The following is a 19,368-nucleotide window of genomic DNA, read 5'->3' on the forward strand; positions in this document are numbered from 1 at the left end:
TTACAGGCATATAACCAACTGTAAAGTGTTCATCTAGGTGTCAGCTTTAATGCACACCTCTTAGATTTTTGATATTTAACAAAATAAGCTATTAAATCATATGCAAATATCGCCAAGTATTTCACTACAGAATGGGCTCATACACAAAATAGCCATAATTTAAAGCTCAACAGCATTTGAAGGGAATGATGTACAATCACAAAACCAACTGGAAAGTGTTCACACACACACACACACAGACTCACATTATATATATATATATATATATATATATATATATATATATATATATATATATATATATAATCTCATTAATAGGACATCTATTTTTTGAAGAAAACAATATTCCGGTACGGGTCATTTTGACCCCCTTTATGTATTTGTGAAGGTTTTTTTGGTTCATGCATTGTAGGGTTAAATATCAAAAATCTAAAAGATGTGCGTCATACCTGACACCTAGTCGAACACTTTCCAGTTGGTTGTGTGACTGTAAGTCATTCCCTTCAAATGCTATTGAGCTTTAAATGATGGTATATTTTGTGTATGACCCCATGCAGTAATAAAATACATGGCAAATTTTATATATGATTTAATAGTTTATTTTATTAAATATCAAAACTCTAAAAGGTGTGCATCATTGCTGACACCTAGATGAACACTTTACAGTTGGTTATATGACTGTAAGTCATTCCCATCAAATGCTATTGAAGTTAGAAACGTGTATAACAATGACGTATGTAACTTTAGAGACGGTCCCTTAATTTCCGCATATCCGCGAATATCGAACGTCCAACGTCAAGCCAGCTTTATGCCAGTAAGTAGTGTTACCACCATACAGCTCCTGGCTTTGATCCTGAGCTTGGGTTACTCTCTGTGTGGTGTTCCCATAGGGTTTCTCTGGGTTTTCTGTTTTTTTCCTACCCCCTGAACACATGCTGGTAGGTGGATTAGCTCCTCAAAATGGCCTCCAAATGTAAATATATGTGTTCAAGATGCCCGGCAACGGACTGGTGTCTGATCCAGGATGTATTCCTGTAAACACCCAGTGTCCCCGGGATAGGGTTTGGCTCCAGCACCAACCTGAGCAGGATAAAGAAGAGTGGATGAATGAATGTTTGCATTCTGATGGACACCACGTCTCGGGTGGTGTAATATGATAAGTGTTGTAATGGCGCAGGGAGTGAAGGGGTTAACTCGGGCTGGAGGTGAGGCAGGCAGTAGTAGCTCCTCCCCTGCAGCCCTGTAATGACGTGGCAGCGCTGCTTCAGCCATGTTTGCTACGTCAGCGCGTCAGTAGAGTCCGCCCGAGCACCTCAGAGAACCTACTTTTAGGTATGTTCATTATTTGATGAAATAATCACTGCTGGCGTGTTATATATGGATGTTGACTAAATATGATTCTGTGAGGTATTAGACTGGTTGTTTTAAGTAAAAGCACTCTGTAGTTTTTTTTTATCGGCTAGCTAAAATAAGTCAGTATCGGTTGTGTTTCAGATCGCCTCCTTACCCTAATCCGGTTCTCTCGCTTGCGAAAATGTCTAGGACGTGTTGATGTGGTAACGTAGCTGACGGTGTATTTACCAAGTATATGTGTGGTTATTTTTTTTTTAAAATATCAATTTGGTTTCACATAGCTAGCCAAATAACAGGTTTATATTGTGTTTAGCTGTCTAGCGGTGTTAACGTCGCGAATGTAGCCAGTTAGCAGCGTTGGCATTTCTAATGAATGACCCAGTTTAAAACATGGACCTGCCTCTCCGTCGTTTTCGTATTCATGTCAATTTATAAAAGTCTGTTAATAATTGCAGTGAAAGACAAGTCTGCTAATAATGACTGATTTTTAGAAAGTTTTTGATAGACGTGTACTTTTCCAGTTGAGGCACATAGGAAAGGTGTTGTAGATATTTTTGATTTGTAGATAATAACGTTACATTAGCAGAACAACCTTTATGTGTGTGTGTGTGTGTGTGTGTGTGTGTGTGTGTTTTGATAATGAACTGTGAAATCACCTTTTGGATGAAACAACAGCAACAAACATCCAACAAGATATTTGCGTTGCGTCAGAGTTGAAAGTTCTGCTCGGTTGTCCATGTGACGTAAGCGGAAGTCCAGTTTATGTTCTCTGTCATTTTATATAAGCCCTCTCTTTTTCAGCAAACCTTTATCACACATATGTGATAAAGCTGCTGTAATGCTTGTGAAGGCAATATATCTGTGTGGCCTTTTCACATTAACTTAGTATTATTGTTGCTGCTTCAATTCTGTATTCTTATGTACCCTTTCCTCGCAGCACATCGTTCCTAGAGGGTGCAATGACAACCTTCCCAGAGTTCATTCAGCAGAATGAAGACCGCGATGGAGTGCGTTTCAGCTGGAACGTTTGGCCCTCCAGTCGACTGGAGGCCACGCGTATGGTAGTGCCTGTGGCTTCTCTCTTTACCCCACTGAAAGAGCGTCCGGATCTCCCACCTATACAGTATGAACCAGTGCTGTGTAGCCGTGCTACCTGCCGGGCTGTACTCAATCCACTATGGTGAGTAAGGAGTGTGTCCTCGTTGTCTCGTCTGCTTATTCTAATGGGTTCACATAAGGAAATCTGTCCACCAACTGCCTGTTCTTTTTAAACATTCATAAGGTGTCCTGATATGGGAAAACAAATGTGCCACTGGCACACCCTGTTTGTCTAAAGGATAGACCAGTCACAACTTTACAAGGGCAGCCCTGCGTCTCCGATCATGTACTGGGGACCACAGAGTAACATAAACTGTCAAAACATGATACGTTGTCTGTGTGGTTTAATGATACTGACAGTTCTGTGATACATAATACACTGTAAGTCAGTGAGACACTGATACTTTTTGATATCTGTACGATTGAAGAAGACTAAAACATAAAAGTTGTAGCATTTGCTTTCTCTGTCCTGAGAGATGGAAAAAAAAAGTATGTCATACTTTTTTTTTGTGTGTTCGTGTGTCATAAGCCCACAAAAGTTCAGCACAAAGAACAAGTTATGTTGTAGCGTGTATTCGGCTTGTGAAATACTCAGATTTATCTTTTACACTGTGACATTTTTAAGGTTACGTTGGAGTCTCTTTCCTCAGGCATATGTGAGGTTCCCATAGCGCAATATCTACCCTGTTTATTAAAGCAGTGGTTTTCAAAGTGGGGGCCATGGCCTGGGGGGCCTCAAGAATTTGGTTTGAAAAATAAATAAATGTATGTTTCTCTTTCTCACTCTCAGACAACCACACACACACGCGCACACACACACAATCAATTCCTAATGTAATGGAATGTAAAGATGTAAGATGTAATTATTAATAAAAAAAGAGGGCTATATTCAGAAGTCTGTATTTTCAATGTGTTTTAAAGACATGTTGCAAAAGGGGCCTCGGTCAAATTTCAATGCCATTTCGGGGGCCTTACCCTGGAAAAGTTTGGGAACCACTGTATTAAAGCACTGGGGCTCCACAAGTAACCACTTCGCCACTCAAAAATACTACTCATGACTAGGTTGTTGCTCTCTGAAATAGTCAAAACAATTACTACTTTTAAAAAAAAATGTTCACTTATTTAAAAAAAAAATGTGCTTTCTCTCTCACTCAGCCAAGTGGATTACAGAGCAAAACTGTGGGCTTGCAATTTCTGTTATCAGAGAAACCAGGTAAGGGTTTTGATATTAAACAGTGATTGCATCAAAAGTTAAATTTTTGGAGGCTGCTGTTTTTCAAATTGACATTTTTTAATGTAAATCCTGTCTAGTTTCCCCCAACCTACGCTGGAATATCAGAGGTGAACCAGCCAGCTGAACTGCTTCCACAGTTCTCCACCATTGAATATGTAGTCCAGGTAAATTTGTCCTATTGGCTTACAGCTAATGCATATATACATTTTAAATCTGTAAAATAGTAAGCACATCTTTAACTAAGCTAGGGTGTCTGATCGAACCTGTGTAAGATAAATCGCATACAAATCAAATGTAAATGCACAGAATAAGGTAAACAATGCCTGGCAACTGTGTTGATCTGAGCTTTTGGATGTCACAATACATTTCTGACATGCCATGCATATCAATAGCCTAGTGGTGATGACTGCTGAGCACTGACTGTTTGTAAACTTTCTCAGACTGACGTGACTGCTGGCGTCATTTCTATTTAAAGAGCAGCTTCACAGGCTTGATTCCTGTTGTCACACCCTTGTATTCAAACGCCATCTGCGTCACTGGCCAGTGCACACCTTAATTCATGTTGAAGGGGAAAGCCTACTTTTATCGGAATGAGGAATTGCCTTTGTAGTCTTTCGCTACTATGGTAGAAACAAGATTTAAAAATCCATACTGTTTCTCATATAGCCTACCTCCCACCACTACCTAGCCTCTAAGCCTATACATGTACTGTATGACTGATTATAGTGCTTTCAGCAGATCGACAAGAACAGAGTTGTTTTGATAGTGTGGGAATTAAATAAGCTCTGCTCCCAGAATAGGTTGACGTTGTGGTCCTCGACCTGCATCTAAGTCCACCCCCCAACTAGAAGAGGAGATGATAAAATTTGTGATCATTTTTACAAGAAAATCACTAGTTACTCTTTATCTTTGAGTTTGACAGCCACCCAGTATGAGCCATTTGACAGTGTTTAGGATTTAGATGTGCAAGGAAAGATGTAAGCCATAAATTATAAAAGCATTTAAACAGAATGCTTACAAAGCACTTACCACTTTTGCATCCACAGAGAGGTCCTCAGATGCCCCTGAACTTTCTGTATGTGGTAGACACATGTATGGAAGATGAGGACCTGCAGGCTCTGAAGGAATCTCTGCAGATGTCTCTGAGCCTGCTGCCCCCCACAGCCTTGGTGGGTCTCATCACATTTGGACGGATGGTGCAGGTGCATGAGCTGGGTTGTGAGGGCATCTCTAAAAGCTATGTATTCAGAGGAACCAAAGACCTCAGTGCAAAGCAGCTACAGGTAACTGCTTCTTCTCTTTAAATGAAGATATTAGTTTGATAGATAATGATCTTTTAGAAAATATACTTTGTCTCAGTTTATCCTTACTCATTGAGTATTTAATCTTCATTTATCTAATCCACTAAATCACTGAATACCTCTTTCAGGTATCTTGTGGACTGGGAGAATAGAAACCCTGATATATACGTATTTTTAAATGAACAGTACAGACCATGCAAACAGTTTTAGGTTGAGGGTTTTGAGATCTTGGTAGAATGGTTCTCAGTGTTCTGGATCATGTTGTGTGCAGGAGATGCTTGGTCTGAGCAAACAAACTGTGGCACAACCAGGCCGTGGACCACAGCAACCCCAAGCTCCTCCTCCTAACAGGTATCTACATTTTTCACTTATGAGGTGGACATTATTTTATCTAGCTGTCACATAAACCAAAGAATAATTTCTGGGCTTGTCAGAGCTTTGAACACGTCTTAGTAGGCTAAGGCTAAACTAGAATCTCATTAATCTGCAGTTAATTTCTGAACTTTAGCAGTCACTGTATTAGTGCACAAGATTTATTGGCTTATAGCATGGTATAAATTTACATGTAGATGGATGGTCTTGTGCTCAGATTCCTACAGCCAGTACAGAAGATTGATATGAACTTGACTGATCTCCTGGGAGAGCTGCAGAAAGACCCTTGGCCTGTCACCCAGGGTAAACGGCCCCTCAGATCATTAGGAGTAGCACTATCTATTGCTGTTGGACTGTTAGAGGTAAGTGTCATTCTGTAGCCTGTAATAACAGCTCTTAGCACTACTCATGTCATCTAGGGCTGAGCGATAATGTCAGTATTGTAAATTATGTCACAATATGCTTTTTTTTCTTTCTTTTTTTTATATAAAGCTATGGGTATCATTTTAAGTATATTTTTGTTTATTATGTAAAAAAATTTTTAGTTAGGATCAGATGGAAGCAGCTAATGAGCTGTTCAAAATGTTTGTACTTAATCTTGGAGAAGCAGTTGTTTGTCACATATACTTCGTAGTGTAGTGAAATTATTCTCTTCATACATCCCAGCTTGATAGAAAGCTAGGGTCAGAGTGCAGGGCTGGCCATGATACGGCCCCCTGGAGCATGGAAGGTTAAGTACTTTTCTTAAGAATATGGTGTTTGACAATTAATATGATCAATTAATTAACATGGATTCATTTTGCCATACGTAAATTATAAGTATAATTTGTCATTAAGTAATTGTTTTTTACGTTTCTGTGACGTTTTACCCCTCCCTCCCTCTCTCTCTCTCTCTCTCTCTAGTGCACATTCCCCAATACAGGGGCTCGAATAATGACCTTTATTGGTGGCCCAGCCACCCAGGGCCCGGGCATGGTGGTTGGAGATGAGCTGAAGACACCCATCCGTTCCTGGCACGACATAGAGAAAGACAATGCGAAATTCATGAAAAAAGCCACTAAAGTGAGTTGCCTGAATCACCATTTGGGACTGACAGCTGTAGCTCTTTGTTACCATTTGCAAGATATAAGCATTGATGATCTCAATCAAATCTTGGCTCTCTGGTGGATGATTAGAATTGAGAGCTTAACGTGCCATTATGTTCTTGTAGCACTATGAAGCCTTGGCAAACCGAGCTGCAGCCAATGGTCACATCATTGACATTTATGCCTGTGCCCTGGACCAGACAGGATTGGCAGAGATGAAGTGTTGCACCAACTACACAGCGTGAGCGTGCAGCATATAATATTATAATTGGGTTAATATGTCTGTTATAACTGATCGTAAAATGGTGGACAGTTGTAGCGGTTTTACATTTTCCAAATAAAATTCATGTCACAGTTATCAATTTCACAAAAGGTCATGGTGTGAATATAATTTCTGAAAATCTGTTTTCACACATGAAATGCTTTGTGGAGCTATGTGTTGTGGCTTTCATTAACATGGTAAGAATCACTCTTTTGTTGCAGGGGTTATATGGTGATGGCAGATTCCTTCAACACGTCTCTGTTCAAGCAAACCTTCCAGAGGATTTTCAATAAGGATGTGCAGGGATCTTTTAAAATGGCCTTTGCAGGAACTCTAGAGATTAAGGTACAGTCTTAGCTTGCTTTCCTATCAGTTTTTTTTTCATGTCTTATAAAAGTAGTCAACATGAATAACCACCATTTATATTTCAGACATCAAGAGAGATTAAGATATCTGGAGCAATTGGACCATGTGTCTCCCTGAACGCCAAGGGACCTTGCGTGTCAGAAAATGTGAGTTGGACTTTAGTCATGCATCCGATGTACAACAATACTGTTTGATCAAAACTGCAAGTTGATATATTCTTGCCTTCTTGGTCGATGTCAGATCTTCAATTGTTACTGAAGCACTCTGAATTACTTCTGACCTATCCTCTTGTCACTTATTCCAGGAAATTGGAACAGGCGGTACCTGCCAATGGAAGATCTGTGGTCTGGACCCCAACACCACGCTGGCAGTTTACTTTGAAGTTGTCAATCAGGTATGCGTGTTATTGGTCTCACTCCTATCACTAGACCATGTACTTCTAGTATTATGTAAAGTCTTGTTTCCTGTAAGTTCATCTAGTAAGAAATGACGGGTTGGATCCAGAGCTACACCTGCAAGTTAGATGCCTCTGAGTACATTTAAAAAAATAGGCTTATATGAGATTTAAAGAGTCATGAAATATAAGTACATTTTCTGAGATTTTAACAGAGGTGTTTGTGTCGCATCATAAAAGACAACGTTAGCATCCGTTAATTTTAAGTGTAGGACAAAACTGGTTAATTTTGAGCTTTTTTTTCCACTATTTTCCTCTTGCGGGTTTAAAATCTACATACTTGGAGTACTATACTACTTCTATGACATGCCGGTGGCTCATAATTATTCATGAGACGGCGTGTTCTTATCCTATGAGAAGATGCTGTCTCTTAATTATTCATGACAGCAGTTGGCACTTTCCTATGACAGACTCTTCCTCCCCTGTCATGCCCATTCCCCTCCCTTCTTCTCCCAGCCATCCACATCCATTTAAGTTGCATTTTTCAAAAAGATTTTGAGGTAAACTTGAGCTGGAAGTGGGGGTTTCATGATCCTTTAAAAGCAGTGCAGTCATTAAGGTTATTACATGTTATGTTAAGCTCATCCACTAGAGGGCAGATCCTATCCAGAAACATGAATATTTGCTCAAGCTGCTGAAATGGAATCGACTGATATTTTATTTATTGTTTTGCGGTATAGTATGTCTGGAAATTCATGTATCAGGCAGACTACTTTTCATGACCAAAAAAAAAACAGTCTTCTTATTTTTTTAATAATTTCGCTCAGTTGGTAAAACATTTCTAACTGAAGAGCACCAATTAGTCTTACTTCTCATTCAGAACACTTGACAGTTCATTTAAATATATATATTAAAACAGTAAAATTAAAAGTTCATTCAGTATTCTTTTACAAAAAAAGCGTTTCTCTCTGTAAGAGCTGTTTCAGAAGGAACTGTTCACTGTACAGCTCAGGTCATTAAATATGCATGTGTGTGCTTGTCGTCTGGCTCCAAAGCCCAGTTAGTTACTGTGGTTCCCATGAAAAGGTGTTAATTTTATTCATTTTCTGTAGCACCTTCTTTGCATGGTCTTGCATACACGCAGCAGCCTGCGGTAAGAAAAGCATGCTCAGCTCTCTTCGGGCTCATTCACAGGGTCAGTGTGTGCTTGTAGTGCTTGAGGTGCACTGGACACTGAGCAGGGACAGTTGTGACTCTCTCTGCAAATTGCTGTACTTGTGGAGAAGGAGTTCTTGCGTGCACATTGTCGGATTTTATTGACACTCCTGCGCAGGGCGACTCTGTACCTCCTAAAAAGAACAAGGTCATGATTAACCACCCACATGTACATTCACACTCCAGTCACAGAATGTTCTAGCATCACATTCATTTAACATGTAGCATTTTATGTAGAGACTATTGACATATAAATGACTGTATGCCTGTGCCCAGTAATGGAAAACCAAGCTACTGTGGCAACAGCCCCCAGTGACTGTAAAATCTCTCTACCGCTGATTTAGAAAAAAAAATTAAATTTCTGGCTAATTTCATGCAATTCATAGCATTCCCACACATAAAGATACAAGGCTCGAAATTGCGACCATGTTGGTCGCCTACGCTCCCAAAATTTTATCTGTATGACTTCAAAATATATTTTGGAGCATTTTTGCGAGTGCAACTAATTGTTGAGGTGCAACCTGTTTTCATTTCTCTACAAACGTTCGCTAATTACTGCACAGTATGTGCCTGCTGTGAGCTGATACAGTGACCGGTCCACTGTTCTATCCAGCGTTACATAACCAATTAAAATTCATCTTTAGATGAAAAGAACACAGATTTTTTTTGGTGTGCATGTTAACAAATGAGTGCTTTTAGGAGCAGCAGTGAAGCGGGAGTTTCAGCATCAAGTTTATTTTTTGCTGAGCTGCTCACGCTGAATTAAAGAGCCAGTACATTTACATTTATTCATTTAGCAGACGCTTTTATCCAAAGCAACTTACAAATGAGGAAATGCAAGCAAAGCGATATCAAGCAGAGGACAATACAAGTAGTGCTACCATGCAATATTTATAATTGAGTTCTAGAAAAGCAAATTGCACAGAGTAGAGGTGTAGTTGCCAGAGTTAGTGGGCTTTTTTATTTTTATTTATTTAAATATAAATAATGTGGGGGTTGGCATTTTAGGAGTTAGTTAAGTGTTCATGGAAGAGGTGGGTCTTTAGTTGTTTTTTGAAAATAGTGACAGATTCTGCGGATTGAGGTTGGAAGTTCATTCCACCACTGAGGGACAGTTAGTGTGAATGTTCTGGAAAGGGACCATGAGCCACGCTGAGTAGGCACTACTAATCATCGGTTGTTAACTGATCGCAGATTGCGTGAAGGAACGTAAGCCTCAAGGAGATTGTGGTGGTAGGACGGTGCTGCTCCAGACAAGGTCTTGTACGTGAGCATCAAGGCCTTGAATTTGATGCGGGCGGCTACAGGAAGCCAGTGGAGGGAGATGAAGAGGGGTGTGACATGGGTTCTTTTGGGCTGGTTGAAGACGAAGCATGCTGCAGCACATGGTTGAAAGACTTAAATGAAGATGAGTTGACACAAGAAAAGTATATATATACATATATAATATATATATTGCAGAGAAAAGCATATATTTGTAGAGTAATACATTTTACATTTAATATACACTAATCATGATTGAGAAGTGTTATTTTTGGCTTGGAGGTACTGCAATAAAACTGTTTTCTATTATAATGCTAGTACCCATTTCTTCAAGATGCCCTAATCAAGCTCGATATCAAGTTAAAATCCAAAATGCACTCTCAGAGATTCTAGAAGGATACATTGGCATCCTTGGCAAAAAATAGTGGGTTGAGTTTTCGTCACACGTGAATTGTAAACATGCTCCTTCCCGTTATGTAAATGTTATATTACATAACCATCAAATTAACAAAACTCCTCGACAGCCCACTCACAATAGCTGTTGTATATTTTTTGGTTTGCTTTCCATGAAAATTAATTATGGAACCTGAGAACCTTTCTGCATGTGAGCCTGTAGTTTCTGCATGTGAAACGCTGGTGTGAAAACACATGCGTCACTTGCGCTCCAAATTCCGCTCTGCTCCTGCGCCGCGTGCGGTGTGAACCAGGCATTACAGTTTTCAGAGAAAGAGGCTGAAAGACTTCGAGTGTCTCCGCTATTAAAATGGCTCAATGCACTGCGTTCACTGTAAAGCCTGTGGGACAGAGGTTTCAGGTAACACTGTTCACCACTGACTCCACACATTTTAAGTGCAAGTGGTGGTGTTTATTTTTAAATAAACAAAATCTGGTAATGTATATGGGTATGGGTGCTACTAAATTTTTCCTGGTGCTCCTAACGTTTTAAAGTTGGGGTCACCAGTGCTACCAAGTAAAAACGTTAATTTCGAGCTCTGAGATAATTGAACTTTTAAATGTTGGGTGATGTGATATCTTGCATTAATATCGCTTTTATTTTACCTGTCATAAATATATATTTTTTTAAAGAGCAGCTGTTGAGCTGCATTTGTTGAACATGCTTGGGACCGAGCACTGTGTGTCATTGCGATGGGCAAATATCATGCCTAGCAAAATATCATGCTTCTGTCACTTCTCAACACTCAGGCTATGGCATTTAAACAGTGTATTTAATAGAGCACACCAGGTGACCTGAGCGTACAGAACAGTGTCGGCACAAGGTGTCATGTAACACACACACACACACACAAAGAGGCAAGCAGAGAAGCTGTCGTGTGTGAGAGCACTTCAGTTCTGTGAAAACTATGACGAGCAATTACTTAAGGCATTTATTTTCCATTCCCTAAAGTTAATTAAAGATAAAGAGCGGCGAGCTAAAAGTAAAAAAATAAAAAGTCATTTGTAATCTTTACATAGCGTTCACCCCATTGAAGTCTGTGTCATACTGCCCACCAGATTTAAGCATTTACCACGGTTCTTTTTCATACAAAATGAGACACTGTCACCAGCCTGGGCTTAAGTGACTCCAATGCTTACGTCTGGGACATGGAGTTGATCCACGGGTTGAGTGTGGAGGTGAAGAGCACTAGCCACGTGGCTATAGCGGAGGCGGGTTGAGGGCTCTCTCTTCCTGTCAGAGTCTCATAGAAGCAGATGGTGATGTATGGCAGCCAGCAAATGAGCAGACACACTATTGACGTACACAGATCATGTGATTCGGTTAATCATTAAGAGCAGGATAGTACATTTTAATCAGTGGGATCGTATATTACTGATGTGCTACCTTATTGCCTGTGTGATAATTTTGTTTTTTTTAGTAATCTTGTTTGTGTTCTTGTTAGCCTTTTACTGTACACTTATTTACTGTTTTTGCTAGCTTAGAATTGTATTATAAAAAAAAAAGTTAAGGAGCAGTGAACTCACCAATCAACTTATTTGGTGAATGTATCTTAATTTCTGACTTTTATCATCTTTGACTAATGACTAGGAGCAGTGAATGAGAGTAGACATTAAATGTCCAAAAGAGATACTAATGACATTTTGAAAAGATTTATCCTCGACTGAATGTGGGTAAGGAAGCAGTAATAAGCTTGAGAGAACAATGGATAGCATTCTGCCAATGATCAAACACCACCAATAAATCAGCATTTTGCAGTAATCTTGTCTCATGGTTCTCATGCAGCTTACCTGTGGTTGTCACCATGACAATGGAGCTCTTGAAATAATTATTGTCAGGAACATAAAAACAGTGGTGTTCGTTGCAAACAAATGTCCCTCGTCGTACTTGATTCCTGGCTATGTACACTATGTATCCATACATGGAGCACATTGCCAAAATGGGCACAATGATTCCCACTACTATGACGAGCATATTGAAGCCAGTGTTGGCAGGCTCAAAACTGGGAGCACAGAGAAACCTGCTGCTGCTGTAGCTGTAGCTTCCAAAGCCCAGCAACGGCAGAGATGCGTTCAAGAGTGAATAGACCCAAATGATGGTGAGGATCACTCTGGTTCTGCGGGCATTGAAGATTCGTGCATAGCTAAGAGCGAAGCAGATCTCCGTGAACTTGTCGATGGTGGCCCAGGTGAGTGAGTGGACTGAGGCCAACTGGAGCAACAGGAAAAGAAAGGCGCTGCCCTGGCACAGCGCACTCGAGCTGGCGTATCCCTCTGGCCGGAACAGGCTGTTATGGGCTCCGAAAGGGACGGTGGAGAGGCCGAGTGCCAGATCACTCAGGCTGAAACTGAGTGTCAGAGTCCATGTCTCCGTCTGCAGGCTTCTGTCAGACAGCAGCAGGAGAAGCAGTACAGTGTTCCCACACACGGAGCACAAACTGGAACTAATCATCAGAGCTGCGTATGCCACCTCTATCCACTGCATCCTGCTAAGCTAGAAGTCACTCCGTCCTTCTGCATTCACATAGATGTCTCAAGACAGGCATTTACAACGACGAACCTGTGTCACTTGCACCTCGTTTGCAGCACCACGAATCCCAACCATTGTGTTCGACTTCTCCAAAGAGTAATGTTTTACGATCAAGTTATCCCACACCGTGTCTAAGCTCTAGAGAGCGATGGTGGCTGTTATGCAGGTGTGGACATCATGCTGCGCCTCATGATTGGATGATCCAATGCAGTCATTAACTTTCTCAGCACACTAATCTCTGTGGGGAGCGTCAGCTTAGCAGTCCTTTTCTCTACCTGTCTTCTCTAACGTTGCACACAAAGCCACTTTAAGTAGCAAAACTATGTGAACAGCCACACGTTTTTAACATTTTCAAAGAGGATGGCTTCAGTGGATAAAGGCTGTGGCAAGTGACTGGCACTAGGCTGTTCTGTAAACAAGAAGCTCCAGATTTAATATCCTCTTACTGCTGTATCTACTGACTGGCAAGTTAATGAGCCTTCCTGCACACAAGTGTTGTTAGGGTAATTGGCAAGAAGCATGACTCTAAAGCGGTTTAAGACTTAATGATTAATTATTGCTCAGCAAAATTCTCTAAGCTTAAGTCTCATTTCCAATTATATTCTGTTTGTGCTTTTTTATTTACGTGACTTTGCTTATGATTGTTTGGCTTATTCTTCTTCCCAGATTGTCAATGACTTTTGCAATAACTTATTGACTACTGATGTGCTGGGGCATAATACTTTGTTTTTCCTTCTCTGAATGATCACACAAAGATTGAAAATGAATGATCATTTGTGGTTACAAAAACGTTTTGGTCCTGTCAAATACAGTTACAAGATTCATTTGGTGTTTGTTGGCTAATAATCAACGGCAAACTGAAACTGCATTTGGCAGTGTTGTGGTAGCAGAAGAGTCATGTAATTGAGACGCTGGCAGTTTGCCATGTATTTGGTCTAAAACATTGCTTCTAGCATTACAGAAAGCCGTTGCTTCTGACTGCCAACTCTGAATTGTTTTCTGCGTTGCATGTCGTGCTAACATCATTGAAGGGATGTGTGGTTCTTTGATCAAAAAGTAGTTAGAACTGCTATGGGCCTTTTGAAATCAATAACTGTCCACAGTTATGTGGGATGATTTATTTGGACCTGTTAATATGATACTTGGAACATTAGTGTCTATTGCACTTTTGCCAGACTGTTTTGTAGTACAACACATCTTGATTGTTTTATATGTATAGGCTATGTAGTATAGGACACACCTGGTGTCAATGTCATGTGGGTTGTTTGAAAAAGTGTTTTTGTCTTGTTTTACAGCACAATGCTCCAATCCCCCAGGGAGGTCGAGGTGCCATACAATACGTGACCCAGTACCAGCACTCCAGTGGACAGAGACGTATCCGAGTCACCACCGTCGCCAGGAAGTTAGTTCCTCTTTTTGTATTCATTCACTTCAGCTGTTACAGCAGCTAAACTACAGATTTAGTGAACTGATGTTATCTTTTGCAACTGGGGCTTTGTTTACAGTTTTATTATAGAAGTTAGAGTACAACCCAATGTGTATATTCTAATGGTTTTGGTTAATTTCAGCCCTCTACTTTTAGCATGCGGTATTGTTTCTGAAAAGTATCTTGGGTCAAATGGCCGTAAATTTTCTATTAAGAATCGTTTTCCTGGTAATCATTGACCTTCGTTTATCTCAGCATCCACATTTGTTTACTTATTTAAGATTCAAACAGCAGTATGTGAATCAGTGTGGCTTAGAGTGTCGAATAAGTGTGCAGAGGACAGCGTTGTGATTTTCTCCTTGTCTTTCTTCAGCTGGGCGGATGCTCAGACACAGATTCAGAACATCTCTGCATCATTTGATCAGGAGGCTTCTGCCATCCTCATGGCCCGTCTGGCCGTCTATAGAGCTGAATCAGAAGAGGGACCAGATGTCCTGCGCTGGCTGGATAGGCAGCTTATCCGTCTGGTGAGAAGAGTCTGTCAACTTAGATCACTCGTGAATCAGAAAGCTTAAAAAGAAATAGATTTTACTCTCTCCACAAATTTTTACCCAGCGATTTCATAACCGTCCATTTACTGTTTGTTTCAGTGTCAGAAATTTGGAGATTACCACAAAGATGACCCTAACTCGTTCCGTTTCTCTGAGACCTTCTCTCTGTATCCTCAGGTAAGAACTAACCCTCTGACTCTCACTTTGTGGTTTATATCCCAGATCTTGCCTCTGGTATACTGAAGTTTCATTCGGACTTTTTCTGTCTTAACAGTTTATGTTCCATCTGAGGAGGTCTCCATTCCTACAAGTATTCAACAACAGTCCCGATGAGAGCTCCTACTACAGACACCATTTTATGAGGCAGGATCTGACTCAGTCGCTCATCATGATTCAGCCAATTCTGTATGCATACTCCTTCAACGGCCCCCCAGAGGTAGTCACATACTTATTCACGGTTGACTTTTACATGTGTGGTTTGTGTAGATTGTAATTTACTCCTAGACTTAGTCACTTAATTAGAGATGATATATGGTGGTGATCTACTTAACTATCTATACTGGTGAGTTATGCACTATCTTTACTGTTATATCATTATCCAGCATAATCCATTACATATTCTAATATGAGGTAGTCTGTAGTGCCTCTGAAATGCACTGTCATAATGATCATAAACCTTAACTCCCATGACCCAACAGATTATTGCCAGGTGCCTCTTATCATATCCTAGCAAGCTGTACTTGTGTTTAATTAGTAAACTCTGTTTTCCATTACCAAAGATGATTTATTTTCTTCTGTGTATCCCAGAGATTTGTATCGATTTTGAAACCTTAGTTGGAGATTCTGTGCAAGTATATATGTGTCTGTGCGTGTGTGTAAGCGAGAATAATTGCTATCCCTGGTTCCTGTTCCTGCCAAAGTGTGTAATTTTCACAGTTTGAGCTGCCGGAAAAATCTCTCAGTACCGGCAGGTTGAAGGATCCCGAGTGATGCACTGTGTTTTAAAACATTGCTTATAATACTGTGATGTGTTGTGTGTTTGGTATCTGTCCAGCTGTGCCACATGTTGTGCATAGCCAGAAGTGAGGAGAGACGGGGGGTAACACTCTTTTGTCAAATGAGTCAGTCAGACAAATAGAATGTGTAGAAAATAGAAATAGAAGTATCTTGACCCACTAGGCACATTTTATAAAGGACATGCACCAAGCGGCCTATGACTGTACGATAGGAAAACAAAAACATTTATTCTTTATTGAAATTATTGTTTACATGTAGCCGGTGCTGTTGGACAGCAGCAGCATTCTGCCAGACCGAATCCTCCTGATGGACACATTCTTCCAGATCCTCATCTACCATGGAGAGGTAAGCGGAATCTTTTTGCTGATTAGTCTTTGCTGGTTATACAGACATTATTGGCTATGTACTAGCCTCGATTGTGAGTAAAGGGTTGATTATTTATTCCAGCATGTGTGGTGCGTCAGAGGAGAAGCTATCCGATCGAGAAATTGAAATTCCTAATAATTATATTATAATCATAAGAAGAGCTTTGTTACACCTGTGCCTTTAAAGTGCTACATATAGCAGTGTTGTCTTTTTCCCTGTAGACAGTAGCTCAGTGGAGAAAAGCTGGCTACCAGGACATGCCCGAGTATGAAAACTTCCGGCACCTCCTGCAAGCTCCAGTAGACGACGCTCAGGAGATCCTGCAAACACGCTTCCCCATGCCTCGTTACATTGACACTGAGCATGGGGGCAGCCAGGTAAACCTTCATAGCCAGAGAACTTGGTTCTTCTGATTGAATGAAAACTTGTTCCTTTCTACATTTAGTACTTCCTCCTATTAGGAAGCTGTAGGAACTGTACATGCAACTGTATAAGAAATTAAGTCAATTTCTCAGATGCAAATGAAGTCCAAGTTTGAAGAAAATTTGGATGATTGCTCTATAGAACTCATGCTCTGGAGGTTTGCAGAGAGGGTGCAATTTTAAAGAGCATCTTAATGGTTCATAATCAGTCTAGAGTGTAATGGCTCAATCAGTGTCTGCAATGTTATGCAGTAATGTCCATGTTTAATGCACCTTAGGGCTCAGATTGAAATCATGGCACTACCTACAGCACAATGCTGATATTTTTTTCTTTTTTTTTCCCCCTTCTTTCTTCTCCATCAGGCACGGTTCTTGCTGTCCAAAGTCAACCCCTCTCAGACCCACAACAACATGTATGCCTGGGGCCAGGTAAGTGCATGAGTGACCACAGTCAGTGTTTTCAGTGTACTAGATGCTTGTCTTCCAATGTACACTACCGGTCAAAAGTTTGGAGACACTTGACTGAAATGTTTCTCATGATCTTAAAAATCTTTTGAGCTGAAGGTTTATGATAAAATGTTTGAAATAAAAACATTTCATTTACAAAAAAATAAATATTTTTAAATGGATGACTTGGAGTGAAATATTCCAAAAAGCAGCCAATAAGTGTCCAGCATCGGTAGGAACTGCTTAATGCTGTTTAAAAAGCATCTCGGGGAGATTCCTCAAGAAATCGGTTGAGAAAATGCCAAGAATACATTTCTGGAAATTCTAGGCAAAAAGAGTGTCTACTTTTGTAGATGCTAAAATATTAAATTATTTTGATTTATTTTGGATTTTTTTATCACAACATAATTCCCATAGTTCGATTTGTGTTACTCCAGAGTTTTGATGACTTTTTTTTTTATTATTATTCTAAAATGTGGGGGAGAAAAGTAAGAATGAGTGCGTCTAAACTTTTGACCGGTAGTGTAGGTTCAGAGCTTATGCACATTTATTATACAGGTCATATAGGGTACATTTTATATTTATGAAACATTGTAATAAAGTTAATATTGTTCCTAGGGGAACAAAATACACATGTATAACATAATTACATTGCCTTTCAGTGTAAAGTGATTGGTCTTAACCTGTGTGTAAAGCCTGTATAAACGTTAAACTGGCAATGTAACTAAATTAATACACACACATATGCACTAACAACTATGCAGGATTACAGATTTTTTTTTTGGCTATTAAATTAATTGCTCATTACTGCAGTGACTTTCTTAGGTTTTTATACCTAAATATTTACCTTTCTGTGTGCAGGAGTCCGGTGCACCCATCCTAACAGACGACGTGAGTTTGCAGGTGTTTATGGATCACCTGAAGAAGCTGGCAGTATCCAGCGCTGCCTAAGCGCTTTCTCACACACACACATGCACCAATCACCATTTCTACGTCCTCAAAGTAACATCTCTAGGAGGTCTCCTAATCTGACTTCTAATCTGTTTTATGTTGTGAACACAAACACTGCACAAATGAAGTTCTCCTTACTCCCAGCATGCCTAATTTAACGAATGACTGGCTTGGTAATTAAAAGATCAATTGCATCCTCTGTGTTTGAAGTTGGTTATGCTTCAGACTATAAATTGAGGTAGATTACAAGGCTTGGTGTTAAGAAGCCCTGCTAAACTACAACAGGGTCTCTGTCCAGTTAAGAATGATAAACTCTATTCCCCTGCAGTGGAATTATTATAGCAGATGCATCTCTTTTCCCAAAAACTACCAAGAAATACAGAAGCAGTGTCACTGTAGCCTATTCTACAAGTGTGTGTTGCCTCAAGTCACCAGCTGAAGATCATCTTGAGTGTCATGTAATCTCTTTTTTTTTTTTTTTTTTTTTTTTTACCCCCCCCAATCACATCTCCTTGTAGTGCGGAAATGAAAAATCCCAGCCGTAAACAATGCTGGCTTGTGGAGTATGAAAACAGCCTTTTTGTGATGGTTTGATATTTATGCTTGTTATCCATAGTATTATAGAATTATTTACCTGATGTTTCTAATAAAACTGTCCTAATGTCACACCTGCTCTTTAGTCTTAATTAATAAAAACTATGTGGTAGCACAGCAGGGACAGTTATTCCCTTGTGCTCCTTCTCTCTCTCCAAACACACTCAGCTGTAGACAGAAACTATTGTAATATCTTGGTTTTGATCCTAGGGTCATGTTTCCTAATACATATATCCCCACTTAAAAGTTTTAACATTCTCCCTTTTTTCCTCAGTTCCTGAGTTTATCGGAGCTGTTATTTACAGTATTTCCTGTTCTGTAAATGGTAATCATATGTAAATTATAATTCCAATGCGGTTATTTGCTTTATTGTAAACTTTTCAGGATTCCGCACCCTAATTAAGTCTGCATTTGGATAGAGCATCTGGATCTTTTAAACTACACCACTAACGTAGTACTGATTAAAGCAGGGTTAATGCGATGAGTCATTTGGTTTAAGGAAAAGCTGTTGAATGCTATAATACCTGCAATTTATGTGGCCTCCAATATAGTGCTTGTGTTTTTTAGGCATAAATCTGAGTTCAGAAGTCTGTGGCCTCATAACATTGATTATCAGTAGGATCTAGGAAATATAAATGCACTTCACAGTAGCCTTGGAGGAAAGTATT

General features: G+C 39.9%; 2 protein-coding genes across 5 annotated transcripts; one reads left to right on the top strand and one right to left on the bottom strand.

The window, feature by feature from the left end:
* The first annotated feature begins 796 nt into the window (after positions 1 to 796).
* Positions 797 to 18,772, top strand: sec23a (Sec23 homolog A, coat complex II component). Of its 4 annotated transcripts, none has more exons than XM_053633112.1 (20): positions 797 to 814; positions 2,291 to 2,533; positions 3,607 to 3,664; positions 3,763 to 3,849; positions 4,732 to 4,968; positions 5,258 to 5,337; positions 5,576 to 5,720; positions 6,262 to 6,420; positions 6,569 to 6,684; positions 6,927 to 7,050; positions 7,137 to 7,217; positions 7,376 to 7,465; positions 14,222 to 14,328; positions 14,726 to 14,879; positions 15,003 to 15,080; positions 15,178 to 15,339; positions 16,179 to 16,265; positions 16,508 to 16,663; positions 17,072 to 17,137; positions 18,017 to 18,772. In XM_053633112.1, exons 2-20 carry the CDS (start codon positions 2,313 to 2,315, stop codon positions 18,104 to 18,106), a joined length of 2,298 nt encoding a protein of 765 aa, XP_053489087.1. In that variant the 5' UTR covers positions 797 to 814; positions 2,291 to 2,312; the 3' UTR covers positions 18,107 to 18,772. The 4 variants fall into 4 exon arrangements, with proteins under 4 accessions (XP_053489087.1, XP_053489086.1, XP_053489084.1 ...); XM_053633111.1 differs by lacking the exon at positions 797 to 814 and adding an exon at positions 823 to 938; XM_053633109.1 differs by lacking the exon at positions 797 to 814 and adding an exon at positions 841 to 1,332.
* LOC128612738 (adenosine receptor A3) lies at positions 11,526 to 13,172 on the bottom strand. The gene is made up of 2 exons (XM_053633113.1): positions 12,188 to 13,172; positions 11,526 to 11,690 (listed from the first exon to the last, which is right to left on the bottom strand). Exons 1-2 carry the CDS (start codon positions 12,879 to 12,881, stop codon positions 11,533 to 11,535), a joined length of 852 nt encoding a protein of 283 aa, XP_053489088.1. The 5' UTR covers positions 12,882 to 13,172; the 3' UTR covers positions 11,526 to 11,532.
* Positions 18,773 to 19,368: the final 596 nt, after the last annotated feature.

Source organism: Ictalurus furcatus, chromosome 9 (genome assembly GCF_023375685.1).
Source record: "Ictalurus furcatus strain D&B chromosome 9, Billie_1.0, whole genome shotgun sequence".
Lineage (NCBI taxonomy): Eukaryota > Metazoa > Chordata > Actinopteri > Siluriformes > Ictaluridae > Ictalurus > Ictalurus furcatus.